The following is a 26,405-nucleotide window of genomic DNA, read 5'->3' as shown; positions in this document are numbered from 1 at the left end:
ATTTACACAAAGCGGAATTTGTAATGTAATCCTGTTTCCCCTCTTCCTTTAGCTTATCATCATCATTAGCAGTTCACTGAATATTAGGATTGCTCTTGTGATGTAACACCTTTGCTGCAATCCTGTTGCTGTGATCCCTTCTGCTCACATAGCACCAATAGCAGCCTTTCCCCCCCAAATACAGTGGGGCAAAAAAGTATTTAGTCAGCCACCAATTGTGCAAGTTCTCCCACTTAAAAAGATGAGAGAGGCCTGTAATTTTCATCATAGGTATACCTCAACTATGAGAGATATAATAAGAAAAAAAATCCATAAATCACATTGTCTGGGGGCGTGGCGAGGCGTCGAAAAAGATGGCCGTGCGGTGCTAGAGCTCCTGACCACAAGGACTCATGCCCTGCTTAATACGCCACTTTATGGGGAAATCACATCGGAAGACTCCCAAGAGACCCCCCCTGCTGCCGCACACGTGGCCTCCAATACCCGAAGTATTAGGCAGTTTCTCTGCCCGACTCCGGCCTCCAGCCCTGCACTCCAGCCTGGCCTCGCAAGTCCCGCTTACAGCTTGCGGCCCCGGCCGGAACCTCCAGCATCTCCCCAAGTGCCTGCTGACTCGGACCGGCCACATTCCCGCTCCCGCCCGGACTACGCCGCACCCAGTGTACCTGCTCTGCAGACTCCTGTCCTCCAGGGTCCTACAGCAGGGGAGATGAGTGACCAGCCTGTGAGCTCAGCGGAGGTGCCGACAGCCGTCTCCTCCAAGCAGCTTCCTGCATACAGCTAGGTAACTTCTCCTGCTCCTGCTGCACTGTTGTGCTCACCTCCTCCTCTCCCAGTGACTCCTGCAAGTGCCCTCTGCCCCTCCAGCATCTCTCCCTGCTGACTTTGCTCTCCTCATGTTGAGCCCCTGGACGCCACACAGGCCTCCTGGGCATCTGTTGTAGGGGGGTCACCACCTCACTCCGGCATCCTCTGTCTCTCCCTGAGACCTGCGCTGCACAACCCTCCCGGTGTGTCCTTCTGGATCCCCAGTGGGTCACTGCTGACTGGGCATCCCCTCCACCCCATCTGTCAGCTGAGGTCCCTAAGGATACTTTGGCCCCTAAGCCTCCTCGGGCCCCACGTCTACCAGCCCTGTCCGTGGACCCCCCAGTGCTTGCTCCCCAGGCTGTGGTGGCTTCCTCAGCAACCATACTGGGCACTCTCCAACCTCCAGATGGCAGAGGTTCACCGTCCTGGGTCGGCCTTACCAGTGTGGACTTGGACCCCTCTGGCCACCCTGCTCCTACACCGACTCCCATTGACTTTTTGCAACTTTTATCACTTATTCCATCCAAAGAGGAGTTCCGGTCCATAGTGGCTGAAGTTAAGGAAGCCTGCCGTGCAGAAATTGCCTCCATTCATGAGGATCTACAACATGTCTCTGACAGGGTTGAGGCTCTGGAAGAGGCCCATGATTCTACCAGGGACTATGTGGCACAACTTCAGGCCATGGTCCTCACTGATATGCATAACCACCTGAAGGACCTAGATAATCGGGGGCGTCGCCATAACATCCATGTCCTCGGCCTCCCTGAAGCCACAAAAGATGAGGATCTTCCGGACACACTGGAAGCTATTTTCATCCAGATTCTGGGCGAGTCGCTGCCCCTCAGGATTAAGCTGGATCGAGCACATCGTGCCCTCCGCCCCCGGCCTTCCAATGGTCCCCCAAGGGATGTCATCTGTTGCGTCAATGACTTTAGAATCAAGGAAGCTATCATGGCTAAAACACATTCCCAGCAGGACTTTGATTTTGATGGGGCCCCTATCCAGCTGTATCAGGATCTCTCCTGGATCACTCTCTGAAAGAGGCACATGCTACAGCCCCTACTGGCTACTCGTCGCCACCATCACACAGGGATGGACGCTCTGCTGTTCTACACTCCTATTCGGACATCCCCGCCTTTTGTTCTACATTGGAAGTCCCTGTCCCCCAAGTGTTGGACTGGGGGCTTGCCCCCCCCCTCTTCCCCTTCCTCCAGTGTGGCAGCCGGTCAGACATCATAGGTCTGGAAGGACCGGGATCATGACTCCACCTGGTGGTACTGGCGTACCTTCCGTCCCCCCGTGACCTGGATGCTAGTCTCTCCCTAAAACCTGCCTTTTGTTTCTGGACTGCGGTGTGCCTCGATAAAGCACTTTGATTGTCCTCACTGTGGTCTCCCTTTTTCTGGACTGTTCCGGTTTCTCCTGCACTTTACCTTTTTGCCTGTTCTAACGTTTTTTTGCATTTAGTTGTCTTTGGCATGACCTCGTGGGGAGTCCTCCTCCTGTATCGGTATTATCTCTTTGGATGGTGCTCTGTCATTTCCCCACTGAGGCCTTCCCAAACGCTATGGTGCTCCTGGAGTACCTATGTGTTCTGGTTTCGCTCCCGGTATATGCCTCCTCTTTGGCCTTGCGGTCAAAGGTTTATTTACTAATGTGTTGTTCTTTAGTGATTTAGCATTATCTGTTTTGTTGTATGTCTCTTGTCTTGTCTCCCTTTTGCCTGCGTGTTTCCTCTCCTTCCCTCCCTTCCTTTCGTTTTCCCCCAGGTTCCTGCTGATGCCAATGCTTACTTGTGCTTCCTGTCCTTGGGTTGGAGGCCTGTGGTTGAGGGAATTCCTCCGCTATCCTAGGGTGAGTGAAATACCTACTTTTGCTCCCCTGTCCCTCTATAATTCTGACCATGGCTAAATGTGTCTCCCTGAACGTTAAAGGCCTTAACTCCCCTTCCCAAGAGACACCTCCTGCAAAGGGAGCTTGTTGCACAGAAAGCAGAGTCTTCCTTCAGGGCACACATTTTGACCATTCTGGTACTTTCCAATTCCTGCATCATCTCTATCCGCTTGCCTTCTCCGCCTCTTTGGGTCGGAAGGAAGCCCGAGTGGCAATCCTCATCTCCAGGCTCTGTCCTGTCCAGGTGTCCTCCTCCTTTCTAGATCCCCATGGACGGTTTGTAGTGGTTGAGGGCTCCTTGGATAGTAAACCTCTCCTTCTGTGCAACGTGTATGCTCCAAACACGTCCCAGATCCCCTTTTTGCGCCAGGTTATTGCGCGGTTACATAAATATTCACCATCAGCCTGGCTTTTTGGTGGCGACTTCAATCAGTTTTTTTCCCCCTCCATGGACCGGCACGCTGCCCTGGGTAGCCCTGTACCTTCTAGTCAATTGCGGCTCGCTTCATTGTTCTGTCGGCTGATTCGTTCTGCCTCATTATACGATCTGTGGCGGATGAATCACCCTACTGATAAGTCGTTCTCGTTTTACTCTCATCCACATAAACTGCACATGCGCATAAACTATTTATTTGGTAATTTTCCCATGGTGCACATGCTTTCTTCTGCTTCCCTAGATCCTATTTCCTGGTCGGACCTTAGTCTGGTAATTCTCTCGTTTTCCCCTTCCTCCTCTTTTCCCCAGCGCTCCCACTGGCGCCTCAATGACTCTTTGCTTAAATCTCTGCCCTCCCGGGACTTGATCCAGGACTCCATAGTTGAATACTTCTCCCTTATCCTGTGATCTGTCTCCTCTCAGGCGGTCCTCTGGGAAGCTCATAAATCGGTCATTCGGGGGCATTGCATTGCCCTAGGCTCACGTTTGAAACGCTCTGGCTTGGCTTGATCCCGGGAGTTGCAGACTCAAATTTGCGCGCTGGAAGCAGACTTGCTGGCTACTCCTTCTCTCTCTGTCCTGAGGCGTCTGGTTGCGGCTCGTGCCCAGCTGGGCAAACTTGCTTTTCACAAAGTGGAGCGTCAGCTTCTTTATGCCAAGCAACGTTTCTATGAAAAGGGCAATAAAGCCCATTCATTGCTTGCTAGACCTTTGCGGGACCGTGCCACTGCCCAGACGCCCTCGGCTCTGATAGATCCCTCGGGAACTCTCCACTACCACCCTGACACAATCTCCTGACTGTTCACTGACTATTACTCTTAACTTTACTCTCTTCCTTCTCAAATCCCCTCTGATCCCGGGGTGCGGGATGCCCTACTGGACTAATTTCTTACAAACTGCCACCTCCCCTCCCTCACTTCCACAGACCTGGCGGCACTTAATGCTCCGATCACGTTGGAGGAATTGACGAAGGTCCTTAAATCACTGCCTTCGGGACGCTCCCCGGGACCTGATGGCTTTACTTACCTATATTACAAGACTTTCTCTGCTTTACTCCTTCCTCATATGGTTTCTCTCTTCAATTCTTTCCTGGGGGGGAGAGAGGATCCCGCAGTCTTTCTTACACTCATTGCTCACCCTTATTCCCAAACCGGGGAAGGACCCTCATGACTGTTCTAGCTATAGGCCTATTGCCTTGCTGAACACCGATCTCAAATTGTTCTCTAAAGTTCTGGCAGCCTGTCTCGGTTGCCTCCTCCCATCTCTCATCCACAAGGATCAGGCGGGTTTCATACTCTGCAGACAGGGGGGAGACAACACGAGGCGGGTGATTGATTTAATAGACTTGATTAATAAACGGTCTGAGCAAACCGTTGTCCTTAGTCTGGACACGGAAAAGGCCTTTGATAGACTGGGCTGGCCTTTTCTTTTTGCCACTCTCCGTAAATTTGGGTTTTCGGGTGCCTTCCTTACTGCACTGCGGGCTCTTTACTCTTCTCCCACGGCTTCCCTGAAGCTTCCTCATGCTTCTTCCACCTCTTTTTCCTTGTATAACAGTATCAGACTGGGATGTACGCTCACCCCTTTGATTTTTGCTTTGTGCATTGAGCCCCTTGCTGCTATGATTCAGGGGTGTGCGGACATTGCTGGTGTCACTCTCCATGATTAAAAATTAAAAATCTGTCTTTTTGCTGATGATGTCCTTCTCACTCTTACCAAACCTGTTCTCTCTCTATCTAACCTTTACAAGGTCTTGCATACCTTTGGCACTGTCTCTGGCTATAGGGTTAACCTTTCTAAATCTGAAGTTATCCCCTTGAACCTCATGCCTCCCCTTTCTGCTCAACTCAGGAATGCTTACTCCTTCCGATGGTCTTCCTCTGCTATCACTTATCTTGGTGTCCGTCTGACTTCCAGCTACTCTTCTCTCTATTTCACTAACTATACCCCCCTGTTCCACCAGCTGCGTGCACTCATGGATAACTGGCGCTCGCAATATATCTCTTTTTTCGTCCGTATAGCGGCGGTCAAGATGACTATACTCCCTAAGCTGCTATACTTTTTTGAGACGCTCGTGGTCCGGGTACCTTTAGCGGCTCTGAAGACCTTCCAGTCCGCTGTTTTCCAATTTATTTGGGATGGCAAACGGCATCGGCTTCCTATGTTGGTATTGTTAGCTGGTCGGGGTGCGGGAGGGATAGCGGTCCCGGACGTCACTAAGTATTACTGGGCCACACACCTGCGTCACTTGGCTGCCAGGACATCCTGCTGTGCATTTAGTTGCTGGATGGAGTTGGAGAAGTTATGGCTGGCCCCAATCCATCCCAATACATTTCTTTGGAGTCGCTCTTCTCCCTTGCCCCCGCCAGGCCCCTTGTTAGGTCCCATGTCCTTTTCCCATTATGTCTGGGGGAATTGCTCTAGGAAGTTTCCAATGTTCTTGTGTGCATCTCCTATCTTTTCTCTATCACCCGGCCTTCCCACCGGGTCTCATGTCCCCTATGGTGAGGGAATGGGGGGGAGGGGGGGTAGAGGGCTTTTCTGTTGGGCAGATCTGGTCCATCCCCTCACATGTTCTCTACTCCCATTTGAGGATCTGATGTCCCGCTTTGGTCTTCCCTTCTCCCAGCGACTCCACTATACTCAGCTCAGACACTATATGGTATCGGTCTTCAGGGGCCCAGTGGTCTCTCTGCCTACGGCCTTTGAGCGGCTTTGTCGAGCGGGGCCTCAGATGAAGGGGCTCCTCTCTGATATTTACTCCATACTCTCCAATCCGGCAGACGGTGGGGCCCCATCTCACCGTTACATGAGTCGCAGGGAGGAGTCTTTGCACATCACTATCACCCTGCCTCAGTGGCGGATCATCTTTGATAGGGTATCCCGGGCTTCCATATGTACTGCTTATAAAGGAACGCAATTCAAGATGTTGATGGGCTAGTATCATACCCCCGTTTTGCTGAACATCCTGAACTTCCACATCTTCTGGAACTGTCCCCTGATTGTGCCCTATTGGGAGGGGGTGGGACGTCTGGTGGAGGATGTGCTGGGGGTTCAGATCCCCCTGGACCCCCTGGTTTACCTCCTGTTCCTCTCCTCCTGATCCTTACCTAAGAAGCCCTTCAAGCTTTTCATGCAGACAGTACTGGCGGCTAAAACTCTTATTGCTAAACACTGGAAGTCCTCCTTACCCCCATTTGAAGCTGATCACTTGGCGAGAGTTCGGGAGATGCGTTCCCTGGAATCCCTCACTGCCTCTCTTAACAATACAGTGCCCCTCTTCCTCTCTGTCTGGAAACCCTGGGATAGCTACGTGGACCGAGATTCTCCTTAGCTTATCCCCTTACTCCCCATCGCCCCCCCCCCCTTTTCCTCCCTCCTCATCTCTCTGTTGTGCTCCCTCTTTGTTGTCCCATGTCTGTCCGTGTTTACGTGTGTCATGTAGTCTCGTGGTCTGTTTTTGTTTGACTGATGGATCCTGACGGAATGTCCTGGTGATTTCTACCGTTATACTTCTGTTATCTTAGTTGATTGTCGATATCTGGGATTGGTTTGGATTCTTGTTGTTACTTGAGTATTACCTGTGTTCTCTAATTTCTGTATTCTACAAAAACTTTAATAAAAATCTACAGTTAAAAACTTTAATAAAAATCTACAGTAAAAAAAAAAATCACATTACTTGATTTTTAAAGAATTTATTTGCAAATTATGGTGGAAAATAAGTACTTGGTCACCTACAAACAAGCAAGATTTCTGGCTTTCACAGACCTGTAACTTCTTCTTTAAGAGTATCCTTTGTCCTCAACGTGTTACCTGTATTAATGGCACCTGTTTGAACTTGTTATCAGTATAAAAGACACCTGTCCACAACCTCAAACAGTCACACTCCAAATTCCACTATGGCCAAGACCAAAGAGCTTTTGAAGGACACCAGAAACAAAATTGTAGACCTGCACCAGGCTGGGAAGACTGAATCTGCAATAGGCAAGCAGCTTGGTGTGAAGAAATCAACTGTGGGAGTAATTATTAGAAAATGGAAGACATACAAGACCACTGATAATCTCCCTCGATCTGGGGTTCCATGCAAGATCTCACCCTGTGGTGTCAAAATGATTATAAGAACGGTGAGCAAAAATCCCAGAACCACAGGGGGGTGACCAAGTGAATAACCTGCAGAGAGCTGGGACCAAGCTAACAAAGGCTACCATCAGTAACACACTACGCCGCCAGGGACTCAAATCATGCATTGACAGATGTGCCCCATTGCTTAAGCCAGTACATGTCTGGTCCCATCTGAAGTTTGCTAGAGAGCATTTGGATGATCCAGAAGAGTATTGGGAGAATGTCATATGGTCAGATGAAACCAAAGTAGAAGATTTTGGTCAAAACTCAACTTGTTGTGTTTGGAGGAGAACACCATACCTACTGTGATGTATGGGGGGGGGGGCATCATGCTTTGGGGCTGCTTTTCTGCTAAGAGACCAGGACGACTGATGCGTGTAAAGGAAAGAATGAATGGGGCCATTTATCATGAGATTTTGAGTGAAAAACTCCTTCCATCAGCAAGGCCATTGAAGATGAAACGTGGCTGGGTCTTTCAGCATGACAATGATCCCAAACACCACGCCCGGGCAATGAAGGAGTAGCTTTGTAAGAAGCATTTCAAAGGTCCTGGAGTGGCCTAGCCAGTATCCAGATCTCAACCCCATTAGAAACCTTTGGAAGGAGTTGAAAGTCCGTGTTGCCCAGTGACAGCCCCAAAACATCACTGCTCTAGAGGAGATTTGCATGGAGGAATGGGTCAAAATACCAGCAACAGTGTGTGAAAACCTTGTGAAGACTTACAGAAAACGTTTGACCTCTATTATTGCCAACTAAGGGTATATAACAAAGTATTGAGATGAACTTTTGTTATTGAACAAATACTTATTTTCCACCATCATTTGCAAATAAATTCTTAAAAAATCAGACAATGTGAATTTATGTGGGTTTTTTTCTCATTATGTCTCTCATAGTTGAGGTATACCTAGATGAAAATTACAGGCCTCTCATCTTTTAAAGTGGGAGAACTTGTACAATTGGTGGCTGACTAAATACTTTTTTGCTCCACTGTACCATCTAAAGTGCTGTACTGTAAATCATCCAAATCACAGTGCCAGCCTGTTCTGTCAGTGCAGTTCATCAGCCACTGAAAATGCAGTTATTAGTTTTTGTTCTTGTTTTTTTTTTCCATCCTTCTCTGTGGGTAAAAATCCTTTTATTTTTTCCATCTACAAATCCACAGGAGAGCTTTTTTTATTGGACCAATTGCACTTTGTAATGACACCCTTCATTTTACCATAGAATGTAATGCAAAACAAATTATTTGTGAGGTAAATAAATAAAATTGCAATTTTGCTAAATTTGTCGGGTTTAGATTTTACTTCATGCACTTTATAGTCCCTGGGAATTACCTTCCTGGTGGCTGTCAAAAAATGTTGCAACATCCCCTTTTTGATTTGGCTAATGAGCCCAGAATAAGAAATAATTATGCCGTTTCAGGGGTACTGGCAATGTGCTGACTGATATATAGACAGCACATATAGAAAAATCTGATCCCAGAAAGACGTTATGCTTATGCATCCCCACTAAACATGTCCCATGGACCTCTCGGACCGCTCCACATCTCCAACAACTATCAGAAATGTCAGGGTACATGAGGTGGATATCCAAAAGGCAGCAATACTATCTTGCGGTGACCTGAAAATTATTTTGTTTTGCATGCAAGGCCAAAAATGCCATGCCTAAAACTACACATTTAGAGAGTATGCTTATTTCAGACATACAGTCATGGCTGTAAATGTTGGCGCCTCTTACATTTTTCAAGAAAATTAAGTATTTTTTACAGAAAAGGATTGCAGTAACACATGTTTTGCTATACACATGTTTATTCCCTTTGTGTGTATTGGTACTAAACGGGAGGGAAAAAAAGCAAATTGGACATAATGTCACACCAAACTCCAAAAATGGGCTGGAGAAAATTATTGTCACCCTTCAAAAATTGTGGAAAATAAGATTGTTTCAAGCATGTGATGCTCCTTTAATCTTACCTGAGGCAAGTAACAGGTGTGGGCAATATAAAAATCACACGTGAAAGCAGATAAAAAGGAGAGAAGTTCACTTAGTCTTTGCATTGTGTGTCTGTGTGTGCCCCACTAAGCATGGACAACAGAAAGAGTAGAAGAGAACTGTCTGGGGACATGAGAACTAAAATTGTGGAAAAAAGTCAACAATCTCAAGGTCCTTCTCCAGAGATCTAGATTTGCCTTTGTCCACAGTGCGCAACATTATCAAGAAGTTTGCAACCCATGGCACTGTAGCTAATCTCCCTGGACAGAAGAGGAAAATTGATGAAAGATGTCAACGCAGGATAGTCCGGATGGTGTATAAGCAGCCCCAAACAAGTTCCAAAGATATTCAAGCTGTCCTGCAGACTCATGGAGCATCATTGCCAGCATGAACTATCCGTCGACATTTAAATGAAATGAAATGCTATGGCAGGAGACCCAGGAGGACCCTAATGCTGACACAGACATAAAAAAGCAAGACTACATTTTGCCAAAATGAACTTGAGTTAGCCAAAATCCTTCTGGGAAAATGTCTTGTGGACAGATGAGACCAAGATAGAGCTTTTTGGTAAAGCACATCATCCTACTGTTTACCAAAAACGAAATGAGGCCTACAAAGAAAAGAACACAGTACCTACAGTGAAATATGGGGGAGGTTCAATGATGTTTTGGGGTTGTTTTGCTGCCTCTGGTGCTTGGTGCCTTGAATGTGTGCAAGGCATCATGAAATCTGAGGATTACCAATGGATTTGGGTCGCTCTGTACAGCCCAGTGTCAGAAAGCTGGGTTTGCATCCGAGATCTTGGGTCTTCCAGCAGGACAATGACCCCTAACATACGTCAAAAAGCACCCAGAAATGAATGGCAACAAAGTGCTGGAGAGTCCTGAAGTGGCCAGCAATGAGTGCAGATCTAAATCCCATTGAACACCTGTGGAGAGATCTTAAAATTGCTGTTGGGAAAATGCGCCCTTCCAATAAGCGAGACCTGGAGCAGTTTGCAAAGGATGAATGGTCCAACGTTCCGGCTGAGAGGTGTAAGAAGCTTATTGATGGTTATAGTAAGCAACTGATTTCAGTTATTTTTTACAAAGGATGTGCAACCAAATATTAAGTTAACGGTGCCAATAATTTTGTCCAGCCCATTTTTGGAGTTTGGTGTGACATTATATCCAATTAGTTTTTTTCCTCCTTTTTTTTGTTTAGTTCCATCACACACAAAAGGAATGAACATGTATATAGCAAAACATGTGTTACTGCAATCCTTTTCTGTGAGAAATACTTAATTTTCTTGAAAAATTTCAGGGGTGCCAACATTAACAACCATGACCGTACTACCAAATACAAAAAATCTTCATTGGGGGCAAAAAAAAGAGATTTTTTTTTGTACTCGCCGTAAAATCTCTCTCGTAGGAATCATTGGGGGACACCTATACTGATGGGTATATGCTCTTGCCACTAGAAGGTGCTGACAGTAGGAAAAAAAAGTTAGCTCCTCCCTGTCAGGATATACCTGCCTACTGAAAGTGAGGTAATCAGTTTTGTCACAAAACAGTAGGAGAAGCCAACAAAGAAATATGTCCGAAGGATCCGAGAAAGGAATCCAGTAAAAAAAAAATATATAAATGGAAAAGAATATCCAGACAAAAAATTAAGAAATTGGTGGGAGCGGTGTCGCCTAATGAAGGCTACAAGAAAGAGATTTTACGATGAGTACAAAAAAAAAAATCTCCCTTTCTCGGTCGCTCTTCATTGGGGAACACCTATACTGATGGGATGTACCAAAGCAGTCCCCTAGGGTGAGAAGAACAACCAACAGCGAAAGGCAAACCAGTCCCGAGACCGAACCCACTCGTCCATAAGGCCTGTTGATGAGAACCCAGGCCAGAGATAACCGAGGCCCTGAAGATCTCTTGGAAGGTCCCCCGTCCATGGAGATGGACTGGGACGCCAAAGGAAGGGACTGTCCATGGCAGAGACTCTAAACCCCCGGTCCATATAGGGAGACAAGAAAGAGTCGTCTAGGAAGCCAGATGGGCCGGAACCAGGGAGGCAGGAAATCAACTCCAAGGAACACAGAACCAGACAGAGGGCTAACCCGGCTGGGAAACAAAAATGGAAAAGGGCACAAAAAGAGAACCCCATCCAGAGTCAACCGATTGAATAGAACATGGCGGAAAAATGCCAGGCAGAGCAGAGTACGTCTGAGCAGAGGGCGAGCACAGAAGAGACCAGGAAACCACTGGAAAAAGGGAAAAAGACGGAAACCAGTTGGTGCAGAAGATCGATGGCCTGGTGCAGGAAGATCGAACATCTCATTTGAACATCTGCAGACCCAAAACCCCCATCCAGGGGCCCGCAACAAGCCTTCGGGTGGCGAAACAGCTGGACAGGCGTAATCCGGGCGACCGGAACACCCTCCATCTTGAGAGAACATGGACCCCAAAGGAGGAGACGGAAGGTAATAACAGCTAAAAAAGGTGCGGAATGCCCAAAAGAGGGGGCATCCCGGAACACTGGAGCGATAGACGTGGGAACTGGAGGTGATGTGTGACAGGCGGTGTAGGAAACCATGCAGACCACTGCCTGGCTAACTGTTATGGGTCCATATTAGACAACGGGTCACTCCATCAGACACCTCGCACTAGCAGTGGGGTACGGAACTCCAGCTGCAGATACATCAGCCGTGTGATGTGTGACAGGCGGCGTAGGAAACCATGCAGACCACTGTCTGGCTTACTGGTATGGGTCCTTAGTAGACAAGAGGTCGCTCCATCGGACACCTCGCACTAGCAGTGGGTGACCGGCATGACAGCCGCTGACGCGGCAGCTGTGAGATGAGATACAAGCAAGACTACTGTTTGGCATATCGATATCAGGTCCGATCCATGCCCACGCAGGGACACTGCCATAGAGACCTTACAATGGAAGTGGGGATCAGGTGCACTAGCCGCAGATGCGGCAGCCTGTAGAGGAGGGAACCACATTGTATGACATGCCAAGAACACCCCCTTGGTGGGTGGTTGGCGGACCAGACAGAGGAACCTCAAAAGAGCCCTTAATGTCCTCCGGGAAACAAAAGCCCTTGCACACGGTGTGGCATTCAGTAGTAGGGGAGAACATGCATTGAATATATCCCCGGCAGTTTGCAAGGGATCGTGAAATCCCTGTCAACAACCCGCCACAGCGGTTCGCAGACGCTCACTGACAGAGTGAGAACCCTGCAGAAATGTTATTCATCTATAGCAGGTCACTTTACAGGGTGACTGAAGCAATAAAAGCGGCCCCAAGACAGTGTGTGCGTGTGTTTTTTAACACATTATCATTATTATTATTATTACGAACAGGCCTGAGGAAGCATGGGGAGCCAGGCATCATGTGCTGATGCAGCCCGTGAGGTCCCCAAAGAGAGAATGTGAACAGTAAGGACCAACACAAGTGGGCAGCCCCAGGAGCAGTGATGGCTCGGAGCAGCACGCTGATAAGCGCCTGATAAGCCGCCGTGCAGGTCTGGGGCCAGGGACTAGATCGGGCCAGATAAGAAGAGCTCCTGCCGACCCCCACAATGGTGGAGGGGCGGAGCAAGACGCCGCCAAAGGCGCAGAGAAGAACGGCCGCCCAGTCATAGGGAGCATCCCCCCAGTCATAGGGAGGAGCTGTGGAGCGTGCAAACTGGAGAGGAGTCCCCAGGACTCCCACCGGCTAAGCACTCCAGGAGCGCACACATGCCAGGTCCACAGTGCAGACCCAGGCGAGAAGTGAGGAAGTGACAGCTCCCGACACATGTTAGGAGCTAGGGAGAGCCGGCAGGTTTGCAGCAGACCAGTTGGCATGCAAGTGGTTCTTGCCAAAAAGGGGACCGCCAGAATAGAAACTTGCCGACAGGCAGTGTTATTCCCCCCCCCCCCCCCCCCCCAACCCACTGCCCGGACTCCCACCCTAATCGCCATAAACATCCCCAGAAGCAGGGCTACTACTGCTTGTTCATCGGAGGGGGGGGGCGGTAATGGAGGGGCATACTCACCTCAGTTGCCACATACTCACCCCTTGACTGCTTCAGCCAACATTAGGCCACACTGCGTCATACCAGGCTAAAATAACGGGGTAAGCAGGGGCAGTGGGGGATCTGGACGCAGGGTGCAACCTCCAGGCGCCGGCCATTGGCGATAAGAGGTTGATGGCCCATACTCTTATGTTCCATGCCTGTTTGTTGCATATGGGGAACAGGTAGTGCCATGCTCCTGAACCCCCACCTGAAAAAGGGAAATAGAGGGGAGATTAAAAAACTAACCAAACAGCCCTTACTAGAAAATAATAAAAATAAATAAACAGGTCCGGGGAGCTTCCAGACCTGTGTCTTGCCTCCTACTGACACTAGCTAAAACCAATTACCTCACTTCCAGTGGGCGGGTATATCCTGCCAGGGAGGAGCCGACTTTTTTTCCTAGTGTCAGTACCTCCTAGTGGCAAGAGCATATAACCATCAGTATAGGTGTCCCCAATGAACAGAAAAACCGAGAAAAACTTAAGTCTATATGTAGGCTTAGGTTTTGTGGCACTGTTATCTGCAGTTACTATCACTGGGCAAATATTAAAAGTGACTAAAAGTATAGTGGGTTAATCTAAGATTTTACTCTTTAAAAACATTTTTAAGAAACCTTACAGTGATTGTCCTATGACTGTATCTCTGCACTAATACAGATACAAATTTGCATGGAGGAAATTTGAAGTCTACATCTAGGACTTGGACCAACACCTCTTTCGTACATTACACTTCAGTAAGTATAGGTTACCTTTATTACTGTTGAGTGAGAATGTTTCTGTTCTGTTAATGGTTAAATGCAGGTCTTTACTTTCCACTGATTTTGGCCGTTTCCTTAAAAATGATCTCCATGATACAAACCCATCATTCATTCCTGTAAAGTGGCTCTGAAAATAAGTTAAAGCGTACCCGTCAGATACAACAAAAATGTTTTTTTTAATATATCATTCAGTACCTATTTCTGACCATGTACATCAAATTTGTATGTGTTTAGCACCTTTATTTTTTTTTATGACACTTTTAATTTATCTCTGTCTTCGCCCCTTCCCTCATTATGCTGTCTGCTAACTGTTACGCCGAGCGCTCCGGGTCCCCGCTCCTCCCCGGAGCGCTCGCTTCACTCCCTCCGCTGCAGCGCTCCGGTCACGTCCTCTGACCCGGGGCGCTGCGATCCCGCTGCCAGCCGGGATGCGATTCGCGATGCGGGTAGCGCCCGCTCGCGATGCGCACCCCGGCTCCCCTACCTGACTCGCTCCCCGTCTGTTCTGTCCCGGCGCGCGCGGCCCCGCTCCCTAGGGCGCGCGCGCGCCGGGTCTCTGCGATTTAAAGGGCCACTGCGCCGCTGATTGGCGCAGTGGTTCCAATTAGGGTTTTCACCTGTGCACTTCCCTATATTACCTCACTTCCCTTGCACTCCCTTGCCGGATCTTGTTGCCTTAGTGCCAGTGAAAGCGTTCCTTGTGTGTTCCTTGCCTGTGTTTCCAGACCTTCTGCCGTTGCCCCTGACTACGATCCTTGCTGCCTGCCCCGACCTTCTGCTACGTCCGACCTTGCTTCTGCCTACTCCCTTGTACCGCGCCTATCTTCAGCAGCCAGAGAGGTGAGCCGTTGCTAGTGGATACGACCTGGTCACTACCGCCGCAGCAAGACCATCCCGCTTTGCGGCGGGCTCTGGTGAAAACCAGTAGTGGCTTAGAACCGGTCCACTAGCACGGTCCACGCAATCCCTCTCTGGCACAGAGGGTCCACTACCTGCCAGCCGGCATCGTGACAGTAGATCCGGCCATGGATCCCGCTGAAGTTCCTCTGCCAGTTGTCGCTGACCTCACCACGGTGGTCGCCCAGCAGTCACAACAGATAGCGCAACAAGGCCAACAGCTGTCTCAACTGACCGTTATGCTACAACAGCTTCAGCAGTCATCTCCTCCGCCAGCTCCTGCACCTCCTCCGCAGCGAGTGGCCGCTCCTGGGATACGCTTATCCTTGCCGGATAAATTTGATGGGGACTCTAAGTTTTGCCGTGGCTTTCTTTCCCAATGTTCCCTGCATCTGGAGATGATGTCGGACCTGTTTCCCACTGAAAGGTCTAAGGTGGCTTTCGTAGTCAGTCTTCTGTCCGGAAAAGCCCTGTCATGGGCCACACCGCTCTGGGACCGCAATGACCCCGTCACTGCCTCTGTACACTCCTTCTTCTCGGAAATCCGAAGTGTCTTTGAGGAACCTGCCCGAGCCTCTTCTGCTGAGACTGCCCTGTTGAACCTGGTCCAGGGTAATTCTTCCGTTGGCGAGTATGCCGTACAATTCCGTACACTTGCTTCAGAATTGTCCTGGAATAATGAGGCCCTCTGCGCGACCTTCAAAAAAGGCCTATCCAGCAACATTAAAGATGTTCTGGCCGCACGAGAAATTCCTGCTAATCTACATGAACTTATTCACCTAGCCACTCGCATTGACATGCGTTTTTCTGAAAGGCGTCAGGAACTCCGCCAAGATATGGACTCTGTTCGCACGAGGCGTTTCGTCTCCTCGGCTCCTCTCTCCTCTGGTCCCCTGCAATCTGTTCCTGTGCCTCCCACCGTGGAGGCTATGCAGGTCGACCGGTCTCGCCTGACACCTCAAGAGAGGACACGACGCCGTATGGAGAACCTCTGCCTGTACTGTGCTAGTACCGAACACTTCCTGAGGGATTGTCCTATCCGTCCTCCCCGCCTGGAAAGACGTACGCTGACTCCGCACAAAGGTGAGACAGTCCTTGATGTCTACTCTGCTTCTCCACGTCTTACTGTGCCTGTGCGGATGTCTGCCTCTGCCTTCTCCTTCTCTACAGTGGCCTTCTTGGACTCTGGATCTGCAGGAAATTTTATTTTGGCCTCTCTCGTCAACAGGTTCAACATCCCGGTGACCAGTCTCGCCAGACCCCTCTACATCAATTGTGTAAATAATGAAAGATTGGACTGTACCATACGTTTCCGCACGGAGCCCCTTCTTATGAGCATCGGATCTCATCATGAGAGGATTGAACTTTTGGTCCTCCCCAATTGCACCTCGGAGATTCTCCTTGGACTTCCCTGGCTTCAACTTCATTCCCCAACCCTGGATTGGTCCACTGGGGAGATCAAGAGTTGGGGGTCCTCTTGTTCCAAGAACTGTCTAAAACCGGTTCCCAGTAACCCTTGCCGTAACTCTGTGGTTCCTCCAGTAACCGGTCTCCCTAAGGCCTATATGGACTTCGCGGATGTTTTCTGCAAAAAACAAGCTGAGACTCTACCTCCTCACAGGCCTTATGATTGCCCTATCGACCTCCTCCCGGGTACTACTCCACCCCGGGGCAGAATTTATCCTCTCTCTGCCCCAGAGACTCTTGCCATGTCCGAATACGTCCAGGAGAATCTAAAAAAGGGCTTTATCCGTAAATCCTCCTCTCCTGCCGGAGCCGGATTTTTCTTTGTGTCCAAAAAAGATGGCTCCCTACGTCCTTGCATTGACTACCGCGGTCTTAATAAAATCACGGTTAAGAACCGCTACCCCTTACCCCTCATCTCTGAACTCTTTGATCGCCTCCAAGGTGCCCACATCTTCACTAAATTGGACTTAAGAGGCGCCTATAACCTCATCCGCATCAGAGAGGGGGACGAGTGGAAAACGGCATTTAACACCAGAGATGGACACTTTGAGTATCTGGTCATGCCCTTTGGACTGTGCAATGCCCCTGCCGTCTTCCAAGACTTTGTCAATGAAATTTTTCGTGATCTGTTATACTCCTGTGTTGTTGTATATCTGGACGATATCCTAATTTTTTCTGCCAATCTAGAAGAACACCGCCAGCATGTCCGTATGGTTCTTCAGAGACTTCGTGACAACCAACTCTATGCCAAAATTGAGAAATGTCTGTTTGAATGCCAATCTCTTCCTTTTCTAGGATATTTGGTCTCTGGCCAGGGACTACAGATGGATCCAGACAAACTCTCTGCCGTCTTAGATTGGCCACGCCCCTCCGGACTCCGTGCTATCCAACGCTTTTTGGGGTTCGCCAATTATTACAGGCAATTTATTCCACATTTTTCTACCATTGTGGCTCCTATCGTGGCTTTAACCAAAAAAAATGCTGATCCCAAGTCCTGGCCTCCTCAAGCAGAAGACTCCTTTAAACAACTCAAGTCTGCCTTTTCTTCGGCTCCCGTGCTCTCCAGACCTGACCCTTCCAAACCCTTCCTATTGGAGGTTGATGCCTCCTCAGTGGGAGCTGGAGCTGTTCTTCTACAAAAAAATTCTTCCGGGCATGCTGTCACTTGTGGTTTTTTCTCTAGGACCTTCTCTCCAGCGGAGAGGAACTACTCCATCGGGGATCGAGAGCTTCTAGCCATTAAATTAGCACTTGAGGAATGGAGGCATCTGCTGGAGGGATCAAGATTTCCTGTTATTATCTACACCGACCACAAGAACCTCTCCTACCTCCAGTCTGCCCAACGGCTGAATCCTCGCCAGGCCTGGTGGTCTCTGTTCTTTGCCCGATTTAATTTTGAGATTCACTTTCGTCCTGCCGATAAGAACATTAGGGCCGATGCTCTCTCTCGTTCCTCGGATGCCTCAGAAGTTGATCTCCCTCCGCAACACATCATTCCACCTGACTGCCTGATCTCCACTTCTCCTGCCTCCATCAGGCAGACTCCTCCAGGAAAGACCTTTGTTTCTCCACGCCAACGCCTCGGAATCCTCAAATGGGGTCACTCCTCCCATCTCGCAGGTCATGCGGGCATCAAGAAATCTGTGCAACTCATCTCCCGCTTCTATTGGTGGCCGACTCTGGAGACGGATGTTGGGGACTTTGTGCGAGCCTGCACTATCTGTGCCCGGGATAAGACTCCTCGCCAGAAGCCCGCTGGTTTTCTTCATCCTCTGCCTGTCCCCGAACAGCCTTGGTCTCTGATTGGTATGGATTTTATTACTGATTTACCCCCTTCCCGTGGCAACACCGTTATTTGGGTGGTCGTTGATCGATTCTCCAAAATGGCACATTTCATCCCTCTTCCTGGTCTTCCTTCTGCGCCTCAGTTGGCTAAACAATTTTTTGTACACATTTTTCGTCTTCACGGGTTGCCTACGCAGATTGTCTCGGATAGAGGGGTCCAATTCGTGTCTAAATTCTGGAGGGCTCTCTGTAAACAACTCAAGATTAAATTAAATTTTTCCTCTGCATATCATCCCCAGTCCAATGGACAAGTAGAAAGAATTAACCAGATCCTGGGTGATTATTTGCGACATTTTGTTTCCTCCCGCCAGGATGACTGGGCAGATCTCCTTCCATGGGCCGAATTCTCGTATAACTTCAGGGTCTCTGAATCTTCCTCCAAATCCCCATTTTTCGTGGTGTACGGCCGTCACCCTCTTCCCCCCCCTCCCTACCCCCTTGCCCTCTGGTCTGCCCGCTGTGGATGAAATTTCTCGTGACCTTTCCATTATATGGAGAGAGACCCAAAATTCTCTCTTACAGGCTTCTTCACGCATGAAGAGGTTCGCGGATAAGAAAAGAAGAGCTCCCCCCGTTTTTTCCCCTGGAGACAAGGTATGGCTCTCCGCTAAATATGTCCGCTTCCGTGTCCCTAGCTACAAGTTGGGACCACGCTATCTTGGTCCTTTCAAAATTTTGTGTCAAATTAATCCTGTCTCTTATAAACTTCTTCTTCCTCCTTCTCTTCGTATCCCTAATGCCTTTCACGTCTCTCTTCTCAAACCACTCATCCTCAACCGTTTTTCTCCCAAGTCTGTTCCTCCCACTCCTGTTTCCGGCTCCTCGGACGTCTTCTCGGTCAAGGAAATTTTGGCTGCCAAAAAGGTCAGAGGGAAAAAATTTTTTTTAGTAGACTGGGAGGGTTGTGGTCCTGAAGAGAGATCCTGGGAACCTGAGGACAACATCCTTGACAAAAGTCTGCTCCTCAGGTTCTCAGGCTCCAAGAAGAGGGGGAGACCCAAGGGGGGGGGTACTGTTACGCCGAGCGCTCCGGGTCCCCGCTCCTCCCCGGAGCGCTCGCTTCACTCCCTCCGCTGCAGCGCTCCGGTCACGTCCTCTGACCCGGGGCGCTGCGATCCCGCTGCCAGCCGGGATGCGATTCGCGATGCGGGTAGCGCCCGCTCGCGATGCGCACCCCGGCTCCCCTACCTGACTCGCTCCCCGTCTGTTCTGTCCCGGCGCGCGCGGCCCCGCTCCCTAGGGCGCGCGCGCGCCGGGTCTCTGCGATTTAAAGGGCCACTGCGCCGCTGATTGGCGCAGTGGTTCCAATTAGGGTTTTCACCTGTGCACTTCCCTATATTACCTCACTTCCCTTGCACTCCCTTGCCGGATCTTGTTGCCTTAGTGCCAGTGAAAGCGTTCCTTGTGTGTTCCTTGCCTGTGTTTCCAGACCTTCTGCCGTTGCCCCTGACTACGATCCTTGCTGCCTGCCCCGACCTTCTGCTACGTCCGACCTTGCTTCTGCCTACTCCCTTGTACCGCGCCTATCTTCAGCAGCCAGAGAGGTGAGCCGTTGCTAGTGGATACGACCTGGTCACTACCGCCGCAGCAAGACCATCCCGCTTTGCGGCGGGCTCTGGTGAAAACCAGTAGTGGCTTAGAACCGGTCCACTAGCACGGTCCACGCAATCCCTCTCTGGCACAGAGGGTCCACTACCTGCCAGCCGGCATCGTGACACTAACATCTCCCCTAGCATTAGTAAAACTACAACTCCTAGCATGTCCTCACTGACAGTAGCGGAACACCAGCTTACAATGGGAGGATTTTTCCTCCAGCTGTGAGCCCTGCGCTCACAGCTGTCAATCAAGGAAGTGTGTCCATGACATAGGTGATGATGCACGGACACAGCAGGACTAGTATGTGTTCAAGCAGGCGGGGGGGGGGGCAGTTGTTTGACTAGCTTTTTCATTATGAAATACAGAAAATTTTCTAATGAAAGCAATTGCAAAACCTATTGGTTTTGCATGCTTTACAACATATTCAAAGTTTTTGTATCTGACAGTGCCCATTTAAGATTGAATCTATAAAAAGTTGTTTGGAATAAATGTTACACGTGCATCAAAGTACAATATTTATACATTGGTTCAGCTCTTCTGAAATAAGGATTCAATATTATCTATATACTGGTGTAACCTTTTATGGTAATCCTGTCTGTGATGATATGGAGCAGAATCCTAAAAAGTTATGAAGCCGTCTTGGGTCCAATCGCATCGGTCCCCAGCTGGCGATCGCTGCTATTGGTCCATTAGTACAGACAGATCAATAGCAGTGATAGTGCAGGGGTCTCCTCCTTCCCCCTCTCCTCCGTCGCTTCACACATTGAAGCGATCAGAGGTGAGGGGGGCCCTGTCGAAGGGGGCCGCCCGCTGCGCTCTGATCGTGAGTTAACCCTATCGATGCTGCAGTCACTGTGGCCGCAGCGTCTATTAGGGTTATAGAGGGAGGAAGCTCCCTCTGTCACCGATCGGCACTCTGCTTTCAAAGTGAAAGCAGTGCGACAATGGTTGCCATGGCAATCTGAGGTGTGACAATGGCCTCCATTGTCATGGCAACATACCTAAGCTAGAGGTTGATCTGCTATCCTATGACTTTCAGTGTAAAACTGACAGATATAGGCATAAATCAATGGAGTACAGATTTGTACTCCATTAAAGTGTAAAAAAAAAGTGTACAAATTTTATTTTTTTAAATGTGGGAAAAAAAATGTGAATTTGAATCTGAAAAACAATTACAAAAAAAAGTAATAAAATAAATTCTAAATATATTATACACCCATAAACACACCCAAAATAGTCTCCCCAAAAATGTTAACATGTCCCGCAAAAAAAGAGTTCCCACACAATTGCATCAGTGAAAAAATTAAAAAAATTTATGGCTCACAGAATACAGCGACGTACAAACATGATTTTTTAACAAAAATAGTTTTTATGCTATAAATGTACTAAAATATAAAAAAAAAAAGTATACAGTGAAAGCTCCTTTAGTGGACACCTCCCAATAGTGGACAGTTTTTAATTCCCCGGCAGAGTCCCATAAGACTTGATGTATTTGGATGAGGACACACCCAGTAGGGGACAAAACACTCCCAATAGGGAACAATAGGGGACAAGACACTCCCAATAGGGGACAACCAGGCTTATGTGCCGACCCTACCTTGTACACAGGGTCGCCGTCAGGAGGTACAGCCAATACCCCAGTGAGGGGCCAAGGCCCTCACTGCACCCTCCCTGCAGAAGCCCCAGCACAGAAGAAGACCCATGTTTAAACAGTGGTCTCCTGCTTCTGTACATCCGCCTGCCACATCATTCACGCCCCTCCTTCCCTGATCCCCCTCCCATTACTTTATTCCTCCTGCTTCAAATCATCCCCTTGCCCTTTTTATCCCCTTTGCCACATCATTTCATCTTGATTCCCCCTGTGCTATTTCATTTCCCCTTTATCCCCCTTTGCCACTTCATAAAGAGGGGGGTGATTAATTTGCACAGAGGGTAATATTAGGGAAATGAAATGGCACAGGGAGGATCAAGGGGAAATGATGTGGCACAGGGGGTAAGGGGGGGGATAATTTGGCACAAGGCATAAGGTAGCACAGGGTATACAGGGTGGATGAAATGATGGGGGGGATAAGGGGTGATTAAAAGGCACTGGGAGATTCTACTGTAATATTGCTTTTTACATTTTTTTATAGGTAATTACACTCTGGAGGGAGTACAGTACAGTATTCCGTCATTTAGAAATATTTTTTGAGCCTTTTTTCCCAATTGGGGACATCTCTCAATAGCGGAAACTTTTTTATTCCCCTTTGTGTCCGCTATTGGAAGATTCTACTGTATACATTTCGTATCGCCATAATCATATCAACCTGCAGAGTAAAGTGAACATGTCATTTACACTGCATGACGAACGACTTAAAAAAATAATTAAAAAACAACAGCAGAATAGATTTTTATTTATACCACCTCATAAAAAATCTAATAAAAAACTATGAATGTCACATGTACCCTAGAATGGTACCAATGATAGTGTCAACTTGTCTCCCAAAAATATTTTTGCACCCCAAGGCAACAAAATATGCTAAACTAAAAGGAGGCCCCAAAATCCACACAGCACACCTTCATGTCTGAGGCCTGTTTGTGAGTCACATAGAGTACAAAGGCCACATATGGAATATTTCTAAATACATCAGAATTTGAGGGAATAGATCTTGAGTTGCATTTCTCTGTCAACACCTACTGTGCTACAGAAAAGAAATGGATTAAAATTAATAATCTGCAAAAAAATGAAATTTTTAAATTCCGCCTCCACTTTGTTTTCATTTCTGTGAAACACCTAAAGCTTTAATAAACAATAACCAAAGAAAGCAAAGGTGGGGGGATGGGAACTGCAACACTCCTACTATAGCTGCAAACACAGCATAAAGGAAATCAGGTGAAGTAGTCTCTTGTAGGGCTCCTTTCACACTATGAAAAGGACCCGTTATATAACACCCGTTATAAAATCGCGGGGTAAAATGGTCATTAGAAAAGCCCTAACTTACATTAGTAAATCCCATTATAGTCTATGGGATTGTTCTAATACACATTTTAACCCATTCTCGCCCGTCATTCATAACGCACGTTATTTTGGGACGGGAGATAGTAGCGGGAGAAATAGTGCATGCACTCGCGATTTTATAACGGGTGTTATATAACGGGTCCTTTTCATAGTGTGAAAGGAGCCTAAGGGTTTCCAGATACTAGTAGAATATAGCAACTCCACAATAAACAGTATCCATGAGGAAAAAGAATGTATCTGCACTCACCATTACTTGTACACAGAGTCCGACTTTATTGCAAATACGTCCATACATAGGAACGGTGCTGTTGTTCCAGTGATACGCCCCAGCTGCCTGTGTGGAGTTGCTCTCCCTCCCTGCACTGGGTGAAGTTTTGCTGTTCCTATGTATGGAGGTTTTTGCAATAAAGTCGCAGTCTGTTTGCAAGTAATGGTGAGTGCAGATACATTCTTTTTCCTCATGGAACTTCTTTAACTCCTTGGGGACGGAGGGCGCACCTATATGCCCTCAGCCCGCTCCCTGTCTATAACGCGGGGCCACGCCGGGACCCGTGGCTAATAGCGCACAGCATTGATCACGGTGCCGCGTGCTATTAACCCTTTAGAGGTTAAAGTTGAACGCTGCATCTAAAGTGAAAGTAAAGCACTGCCGGTTAGTTTCGGGAGCTGTTCGGGATTGTCGCAGTGAAATCTCGGCATCCCGAATAGCTTACAGGACAGCTGGAGGGTCCCTACCTGCCTCCTCGCTGTCCGATTGCCGAATGACTGCTCAGTGCCTGAGATCCAGGCATGAGCAGTCAAGCGGCAGAATCATTGATCAATGGTTTCCTATAAGAAACCACTGAACAATGTAAAAGATCAGTGTGTGCAGTGTTATAGCCCCCTATGGGAGCTATAACATTGCAAAAAAAAAGTTTTAAAAAAAAGTGAATAAAGATCATTTAACCCCTTCCCTAATAAAAGTTTGAATCACCTCCCTTTTCCCATTAAAAATAAATAAATGTGTAAATAATAATAAACATGTGGTATCGCCGTGTGCATAAATGTCCGCATTATAAAAACATATAATTAATTAAATGGGCAATAGCGTACGCGCAAAAAAATCCAAATCCAAAATAGCGTTTTTTTGGTCACTTTTTATATCATAAAAAATGAATAAAAAGTGATCAAAAAGTCAGATCAATACAAAAATGGTACCGCTAAAAACTTCAGATCACGGTGCAAAAAATGAGCCCTCATATTGCCCCATACACAGAAAGATAAAAAAAGTTATAGGGGTCAGAAGATGACAATTTTAAACGCATACATTTTCCTACATGTAGTTATGATTTTTTTCCACAAGTAAGACAAAATCAAACCTATATAAGTAGGGTATCATTTTAATCGTATGGACCTACAGAATAAAGATAAGGTATAATTTTTACAAAAAAATTTACTGCGTAGAAACGGATGCCACCAAAAGTTACAAAATGGCATTTTTTCTTCAATTTTGTCGCACAATGTTTTTTTTTTCTTTTTTGTTTCGCCATAGATTTTTGGGTAAAATGATGATGTCATTAAAAAGTAGAATTGGTGGCGCAAAAAATAAGCCATCATATGGGTTTTTAGCTCCAAAATTGAAAGGGTTATGATTTTTAAAAGGTAAGGAGGAAAAAACGAAAGTGCAAAAACTGGAAAACCCTCCGTCCCCAAGGGGTTAATAACATTCTGACTACTTTAAGGGGTGAAGTTTATAAAATGGGGTGATATATGGGGGTATCTAACATACAGGCCCCTCAATTCGACTTCAGAACTGAACTGGTCGCTGAAAAATCAGATTTTGAAATTTTCTTGAAAACCTGAAAAATTACTGCTAAACTGTTAAACCTTCTAACAGTCTAAAAAAGTTATATAATGTTTACCAAGTGATGGGAACATTAAGTAGACATATTGTAGATGTGAATTAATTATTAATTTGGTGTGCCATGACTATTTGTCGTACAAGCAGAAAATGTAAAATGTAGAAACATGCAAATATTAAATTTTTTTCGCAAAATTTTGGACCTTAAAAAATGGTAAATATATCAATCAAAATTTACCACTAATGTTACGTACAATATGTCACGATAAAATAATCTCAGAATCGCTTAAAGTAAAAGCGTTCCAAATTTATTACCAAATAAGTGGACACATGTCAGATTTAGAAAATTTGCCTTGGTCATTAAAGGGGTACTTTTTTTTTTCATAGAAGCAATTTACAAATCTGTTTAACTTTCTGGCACCAGTTGATTTAAAAATAAAAAAGTTTTCCACCGGAGTACCCCTGGGTCAAAACAGGCTAAGGAGTAAAGGGGTTAAGGATTATTTAATAATATATAACAACATAGAAAATGAGAAAAAAACATCACCAATTTAAACAATAGGCCATTTTCTGATTACAAAAAGTAGGCAACAGATGGAAGGGAGTGTAAATTCAGGATTAGATTACACAGAGGTTCTTGGTAACCACAGAAACCCACATAGTCCAATTTTGAGATTATTTGAAACAATACAAATGTTTGCAAAATTAGATCTAGTGTTTAAATAGTTATTTTGTTTACCTTGTTTTTTGTTTCTTGTTGGGCTAAAAACAAATCCATTATATTCTCAACCAGCTGGAAAGTGTGATTTATAAAACTTGTCATTTCTGGTGAGATATCTTCTGTGCCATCATCTATGGAAATAACAGAAATGTAGCACACAAGTTGATATTTTACTATTCTATACAATATGTCCATGAAGAAGATACAGCTGAGTCCAGTAGTATTTAGAAAATGGCACAATTTTCATAGTTTAACCTCCACCAAAATGTAAACAATCACAGTGGATTGCAAGCAAAGTCATCAAAATGTGATTGAAGTGTAGACTTTGAACTTGACTTGACAAAGGTTTTACAAAAATATTGCCTAAAGCATTTTCATAACAGAAGTGATTGTTTACATAGCCCCTACACTTCTCCGGTGGAAAACTTTTTTTTTTTTTTTAAATGAACTGGTGCCAGAAAGTTAAACAGATTTGTAAATTACTTCTATTAAAAAATCTTAATTCTTCCAGTACTTATTAGCTGCTGAATACTACAGAGGAAATTATTTTCTTTTTGGAACACAGAGCTCTCTGTTGACATCATGACCACAGTGCTCTCTGCTGACACCTCTGTCCACTTTAAGAACTGTCCAGAGGAGGAAAAAATCCCCATAGAAAATATATGCTGCTCTGGACAGTTCCTAAAATGGACAGAGATGTCAGCAGAGAGCACTTTGGTCATGATTTCAGCAGAGAGCACTGTGTTCCAAAAAGAAAAGAATTTCCTCTGTAGTATTCAGCAGATAGTACTGGAAGGATTAAGATTTTTAAATAGAAGTAAGTTACAAATCTGTTTAACTTTCTGGCACCAGTTGATTATAAAAAAAAAAGTTTTCCACCGGAGTACCCCTTTAAATAAAAGATAAACTCAAATAATTAGAGATATAAATATATTTAATTCCAGAATGGAAATACATCCATCCATCGGCATCACCAGTGCTGAGTTTTCTCTTGT

The 26,405-nt window shown here is 46.8% G+C and overlaps 1 protein-coding gene across 5 annotated transcripts in view; it reads right to left on the bottom strand.

Annotated features, from left to right (window-relative positions):
- Nucleotides 1–26,405, bottom strand: part of LOC130355880 (uncharacterized) — a 501,680-nt gene that overhangs the window by 393,688 nt on the left and 81,587 nt on the right. For all 5 annotated transcript variants that reach the window (XM_056556685.1, XM_056556690.1, XM_056556686.1 and 2 more), the window contains exons 5-6: nt 25,429–25,541; nt 14,038–14,173 (exon numbers count right to left, since the gene is read on the bottom strand). In XM_056556685.1, coding sequence (XP_056412660.1) covers nt 14,038–14,173; nt 25,429–25,541 — 249 coding nt within the window. The remainder of the gene's footprint in view (nt 1–14,037; nt 14,174–25,428; nt 25,542–26,405) is intronic.

This window comes from Hyla sarda, chromosome 2, assembly GCF_029499605.1.
Source record: "Hyla sarda isolate aHylSar1 chromosome 2, aHylSar1.hap1, whole genome shotgun sequence".
NCBI classification, from domain to species: domain Eukaryota; kingdom Metazoa; phylum Chordata; class Amphibia; order Anura; family Hylidae; genus Hyla; species Hyla sarda.
Note: the sequence above shows the minus strand (reverse complement) of the source record. Positions and strands in the feature narration are given on the sequence as shown.